Raw genomic sequence first — 7,057 nt, forward strand, 5'->3', positions numbered from 1 at the left:
TTATTTTCTCCAATACCCCCAAGCCATAAGACTCCCGAACAGCGAATCAAATGGCTACCCAGACTATTTGCATTGTTCCCCCCATCCCCTCTTTTATGCTGCTGCTACTCTACTCTTGATCTATGTATAGTCACTTTAACTCTACCTACATGTACATATTACCTCCACTAACCGGTGCCCCGAACAATGACTCTGTACCGGTACCTCCCGTATATAGCATCGCTACTGTTATTTTACTACTGCTGTTTAATGATTTTTTTTACTTATCTATTTTTTACTTATTTTTCTTAACTCTATTGTTGGTTAAGGGCTTGTAAGTAAGCATTTCACTTGTTATATTCAACACATGTGACAATATCATTTGTTTCTGCATTGCTTGCTGTTTGGGGTTTTAGGCTGGGTTTCTGTATAGTATTTTATGACATCAGCTGATGTAAAAAGGTCTTTATAAATACTTTTGATTGATTGATTGATTCAACAGACTTAGATTTCCCCTCTGCATTACACCAGCTTTGTAAACCAATAGGCTTTCTGTCCTATACCGCTAGGGGGATCTCTGCTCTCATTTGTGTGCCAGTATCGTTCAGTTTAATAACGGAGTTTTGCTGTCTGTGCTTGCCTATCGTCTCATGACCACATAACACTATTTGTGCCCGAAAGGGAATAATAACTGTTTAGATTAACGGCGTGTTTATAAATATGTTACAGTAGGCCTACCTGTTGACATTGTAATCAAAACAAATCCATGCCTATACACGGATTAAGCTAATACTTTCAATATATATTTTTTACCTTTATTTTACTAGGCAAGTCAGTTAAGAACAAATTCGTATTTACAATGATGGCCTACCTCGGACGACGCTGGGCCAATTGTGCGCCACCCTATGGGATTTCCAATCAAGGCCGGATGTGATACGGCCTGGATTCGAACCAGGGAAGCTGAGATGCAGTGCCTTAGACAGCTGCGTCACTCGGGAGCCCAACTAAATTGTGCTTGTCAGTCTGAGAGATTAAATTGTAAGCCTTTGTTTTAGGTGTGGAACATAACATAGTTGGAATTTTATTTTTTAGAATTATACTTTTATTGCCGGAACTTCGTTCTAAACCATTATAGGCTACCATTAATTTACTTTAGGTTCCCTTACGGAAACATGCAGTTTAAATAACTTTTTATTTAAGGTAGACATTTACTTTTGGAAATAAGACAATAATCAAATTATTTTGTTAGGCAATAATCGCAACAAATAGACCTTCTGATCTCCTACTCTTCGCTATTAATCCTCAATATTGATGTGCTGTGCATCAGGCCTGTGCATCAGTTATTGTAGTAGGCTAGGTTAATTACCTTATACAGACACCTGTCATAATCGGTGGCTGAGGTAGCAGCGTCTCCAAATATGTGTTTTTAAAACAAGCACACGCATTAAATCAAATCAAATCAAATCACATTTTATTTGTCACATACACATGGTTAGCAGATGTTAACATAGCCGTCACAAAACAAACGATGCGGCGCAGCATTTGCAGGGTGTATCAAGTAGATGAATGTGATTTGTGATGAAATCGGATGCATATGCGTCCTCACTTACTGGCGCTACACAGGCCTAGGCCATAATTGTCTTTCATGCAGTTTTCAAATGTAGCCTATTTTAATTATTGGTTATTGCTGGTATTTTTTTTACTCGTAGAACCTATTCGTTAAATATATTAAATGATGTATTGGTGGTTTGCAAACTAACTTGCTATAACAAAATAGACGATATAGGTTGCAGAGATAATACCACAAACTTTAGAAAGGACGTGCTCATGACCTTGTTTGTTTACTCCCGCTGGTTTCCAGAGCTGAAAGAAAGTGTTGACAACCAGTCCGTTCCTTAAGTGATGCGATATGGCTGCTCAGGAGTATCACATTCTCTGTACAACAGCTATAGTCTCCGGGAAAGTTGGACTCATCACCACCATGAGAATGCAATATATATATATTTTTTGTACATGTACAATTTAGCAGACACTTTTCCAGAGCGACTTACATGAGCAATTAGGGTTTAACCCTACCTTACTCAAGGGCACATCAACAGATTTTCACCTAGTCAGCTCGGGGATTCTAACCAGAGACCTTTCGGTTACTGGTCCATCGCTATTAACCGATACCTGCCACCCATCACATTGCCACCCATCATATTGCGCATAGATTAGATATTTGCGTTGCTGGTGCTTATAGGCCTACACAGTTTACCTTTCTTAATTTTTGCAAACCTGAAATGAAATTACACGACTTTTTAAACTATTTGCACTTGGCAATGATATACCAAACGTATTGTTGAAATGTAACTTATCGAACATATTTGGACTATAGGCCTACTCAAAAAAACTTTCATCGTGCTTTGTCCCACTCCCCCCTCCCCCTCACTTCAGATATTGGATAAAATGAAGTGCGTTACTATAACAGCATAACATATTATTATTATTATTGTTATTGCTATTATATCGGCTATTATTGTTTTGATTAGATGTTAATAATAGCAGGCAAAAGTATTGAGAAAAATCCGAGGTAGCCAATCGTCATAGCACTATCTTAAATCATCAATGACTAATCACCAAACAACATACTGGATATCATACCAACATCATGACAGGACCAAAATATCGAAAATAATATTATTTGTTTAATTGTGTTATTATAAGACAACTACAACTGTTATAGGCCGACAACTACGTTATTTTTGGATATCTTTGTGTAATCTCTATTTCATTTTTTTCTTCAAACACATGATGTTGGCTTGACATTTCCAACGAATGCCACTAATATTTACATGAATGTGCATCAACAGTAAGTCTAGCCAACAAAAGTCACCTTGTGGGAATTCACGAGGCTCTCAGTTTCCACCACTTCTTTCGCACTGTTGCGCTCGCTTTTTGGTGAATTTGTCTCCGCGTACGTGCACCTTCGTACGTGTGTGTGTGTGTGTGTGTGTCCCATATGAGTTTACCTAAATATACAAATACAAATACACAAATAGACAAGCTCTCTAAGCTGGTTTGACCTGGAACTGGTCTGAGCTGAGCACTGTGAGAACCATATATCATGTCCAAAATGTAGGCTACTCGTTCTCGCAATACTTTTACGCATCTGGACTAAAGTGATACATTTGAGATTAATTTCAGATTTCAGATTAAATCAATGGAAGATTGGTGAAAACGATGCTTTATTCGACTCCAAGGTGCACCCATTGTTCTTGTAGAGTTATGACCATATTTGTATTTATTAAAGATCTCCATCAGGCAGCAGTTCTTCCTGGGCTCCAGCAACATTAAGGCAGTTATATACAATTAAAGATATGACAAAACATTACATTTCATGACACTTTTCACAACACATTAACTGTGTGCCCTCAGGCAACTACCCCCCCCCCCCCCCCCCCCCCCCCCTGTGAACCTTGTTAACTGTCAGAGGGATTTACTAGTATTAAAGGTCTACTGTACGCTTTGATATGTGGTTAAAGTAGTAGACTTTAATAATAATACTATTAATACAAGGCCTACTTATATACTAGGCCACTGTACTAGGCCTACTACTACTAATCGTAGACTAGCCCACTACTAGGTTGATAATGGTAGGCCTAATACTAATAATTATGATATGTTTGTGATGTTTGCAACGCCGCATATCCTATAAATAAAATATAAAGGACGCACGACCCCAAGATGGAGATCTCGCTCTCCAAGTAGCTGACCGTCGGGGCTTGGATTTATTTGAACTCTAAAAAGATGGAGGGGAAACAAACATAATTAAATATGAATTAAGTATAATATTTGAATGCTGCCTGAACATCTAATAAGGACCATGAACATAGGCTTCATGCCGTTTTGCTACGGTGGAGATAGGTAGCCTAAATCTTCCTCCATATAAAAACGTCACAGTCATGTCCATTTTTCAAACATAAGATGTCTAATATCCACATTTGAATAGAAGGCTACTTATGCTTGAGACATAAAGTAGTACCTTTCTTCGGCCGCTACATTTCTGTGATCCTCTTGTGTTTTTTTTCCAACGAGATGTAAACAAACTTTAAAGACGGAGAGATATGTTGAATCAGCAATCTGGAAATATCAAGAGCAGTGAAATGGATTAAGGTTATGTGGTCCATTTTCTTGGTATGATTTTGGTCCGAGAAATAAATCCTTTGTTGATAAGGATGAGCCCATTCTGCGTTGCATTGGTGAACGTGTGTATCCTTGCGCACTTAAGCAACTGCTAAGAACTACTCTGTGATTGGCTGGAAGAAGGGAGGACGCGTTAATACTTATGGTGCTGTGGTTGGCTGTAGTCCGTAAAGGTTCAACCAATTTTTTTTTTACAGCGTAGTGTCTGTGGCTCCATAATTAATTGTAGCTATCTGTCTCCTATCGATGTGTTGTAAAGAACATGAAATAGTTTTTATTAGCAGAGTTGCCGGTGTAAGATATTGAGATATAACTGTGCTGCTGCTTATTGCAATTTGACCTTGCGTGTGATGTTGGATATGGGAGAACGGAAAGAAGTGAAAATGATTCCTAAATCATCTTTCAGTATAAACAGTCTGGTGCCTGAAGCCGTCCAAAGTGACAACCACCACAGAACCGTGTCAGAAGAAGAGGGGAAGATCCCTTTACCTTCTTCAGTGCAAGATGCAAAGTCAGAGAACATTTGCACCAAAAGTGACAATTCGTCCAATGAAACCACTTGCATGGATGAAAAGGAAAAACAGGAAGAGAAGAAGGATAGCAAAGAGGGAGAGAGCGGTGGGAAAGACGGTGAAAAGAAAAACGGCAAGTACGAGAAACCACCATTCAGCTATAATGCTTTAATTATGATGGCTATTCGGCAGAGTCCGGAGAAACGACTAACTCTGAACGGTATTTACGAATTCATTATGAAGAATTTCCCCTATTACCGGGAGAACAAGCAGGGTTGGCAGAATTCCATCAGGCATAACCTTAGCCTAAACAAATGTTTTGTTAAAGTCCCGCGGCACTATGATGACCCGGGTAAGGGGAACTACTGGATGCTTGACCCCTCGAGTGACGATGTGTTTATCGGTGGGACAACAGGCAAACTTCGCCGGAGATCGACCACATCCAGGGCAAAGTTGGCTTTCAAGCGGGGTGCTCGTCTTACTTCCTCTGGGTTGACCTTTATGGATAGAGCCGGCTCTCTATATTGGCCAATGTCACCATTTCTTTCGCTTCACCATCCGAGGGCCAGCAGCGCATTGAGCTACAATGGGACATCATCGGCTTACCCTAGTCATCCTATGTCCTACAGTACAATGTTGACTCAAAACAGTTTGGGGAACAACCATTCTTTCCCTTCTTCCAATGGCCTAAGTGTTGACAGACTTGTGAATGGAGACATTCCCTATGCCACTCATCACCTAACGGCAGCGGCATTGGCGGCCTCTGTGCCATGTGGTCTATCAGTGCCCTGCTCCGGGACATACTCTTTAAACCCATGTTCGTCCATAAACCTCCTTGCAGGACAGACAAGTTACTTTTTCCCCCATGTCCCGCATCCATCAATGACCTCCCAGAGCAGCGCTTCGATGGCGGCCAGGGTTGCATCCTCCTCCCCGCAGGCGCCCTCATCTCTTCCCTGTGAGTCTTTAAGGTCTTCGCTACCAAGTTTCTCTTCAGGACTTTCTGGAGGACTTTCTGATTACTTCACACATCATAATCAAGGGTCAACTTCAAATCCACTTATACACTAACAAAACATCCCTCGGGAGCAAGACTGTAAGTGAACATTTTACACCCGTTTACATTCTAAAACATATAAAGAAAATATAAAGTAAACAAAGAGAAAAACAAAATGAAAGCAGCCAGAACTGAAGTCCAGGTATTTTTTAATAATATTCTGCATTTATTTCTGTGTACGTAGGCATATGTCATGTTTCGGGGAGTTGTTTATTATTCCACCGTCAGCAACGTGCAATGTGATAACAAAAAAATAAGAGTACATGTAGGTTTTGGACTGAGAGGCATTACCTTAGAATGTGTATTTAAATAGTCTGCAGATTTGCCTAATTTTAATATTAAGAATATCTAATACCATCACATCAACCACCAGTCTCCATGTTTGCAGTATTATCACGTATCATGAGTGCACTGGTGGAATATGATTTTTGCAACAACAAAAAAATAACACTAATTTGTATTATTTTTCCTTTTGAAATAAATGTGTTTTTAAAATGCAGAATAACCATACCAACCCATGGCTCTTTGTTATTTTGTCCTCTCCCATTATGAACAAATTAGGCTAGTACTTTATGACATTCATTTATATATTACATTTTCACAATACTGTTATACTTTATAGACCAAAGAATGGGTTTAGAAAAAATACTTGAGAATTTCAGTATTCAGCACCAGAACAGATTCAGAAGGGGACAAAATGAATGAATGCCTTTAGCTTGTGTTGTGCATATTTTACTGAATGTGGTCACCACCAGACCACATCCTTTTGTACTTAGTGAACTGTCAATACCTATTGTAATTATAGGTTAACTTTGCGAACGTGTAACCCGTGTTGAGCAAACGCCTCATGCAAATATGGAGTGATTGTTTATGTTGTCTTTAAATTTCATGGTTGTGATATTGTGGTCTTATTCCCGTGTTTTGTCGCTAAAACTGTCAATCGAACAAAATAAAATAATAGGTTACGTCCACATCTGATGAAAAGTTTGGTCTTTTTTGTCTTTCCGAATATTAGTACGTTTCGGTAAGTTGTTATGTTGCATGTGGTTGTTTATTGGACTACTGTGCAGGCAACACTGTGCGTGGAGGACCTAGGCCTTGACCGTGAAAGGCCTCTTCCGTTCAGCGTTTGGCTTTGAGAACCAACTGACAAAAAAAATGTTTACCCTTTCTTTGTCTCCCTTACTTTCACCACTTGGTACATAGTATGTGTTTGTTAAAGACAAATCAGGCCTACCCATGTTAAATAAACTGCAATCACACATTAGCAATCGTGTGGCAAAGGGATGGATAAGATGAAACATCTAGTAGTAGGCAGAATGCC

The 7,057-nt window shown here is 39.4% G+C and overlaps 1 protein-coding gene across 1 annotated transcript; it reads left to right on the top strand.

The window, feature by feature from the left end:
- The first annotated feature begins 4,317 nt into the window (after positions 1–4,317).
- Positions 4,318–6,704, top strand: LOC110505764 (forkhead box protein G1-like). The gene has a single exon (XM_021585193.2). It carries the CDS (start codon positions 4,515–4,517, stop codon positions 5,745–5,747), a length of 1,233 nt encoding a protein of 410 aa, XP_021440868.2. The 5' UTR covers positions 4,318–4,514; the 3' UTR covers positions 5,748–6,704.
- The last annotated feature ends 353 nt before the right edge of the window (positions 6,705–7,057 follow it).

The sequence above is a fragment of the Oncorhynchus mykiss genome, chromosome 25 (assembly GCF_013265735.2).
Source record: "Oncorhynchus mykiss isolate Arlee chromosome 25, USDA_OmykA_1.1, whole genome shotgun sequence".
Classification (NCBI taxonomy): Eukaryota; Metazoa; Chordata; class Actinopteri; order Salmoniformes; family Salmonidae; genus Oncorhynchus; species Oncorhynchus mykiss.

Bases quoted from the DNA above. Each gene is read 5' to 3' on its own strand.
- LOC110505764 (XM_021585193.2), top strand. From the start codon at position 4,515: ATGTTGGATATGGGAGAACGGAAAGAAGTGAAAATGATTCCTAAATCA.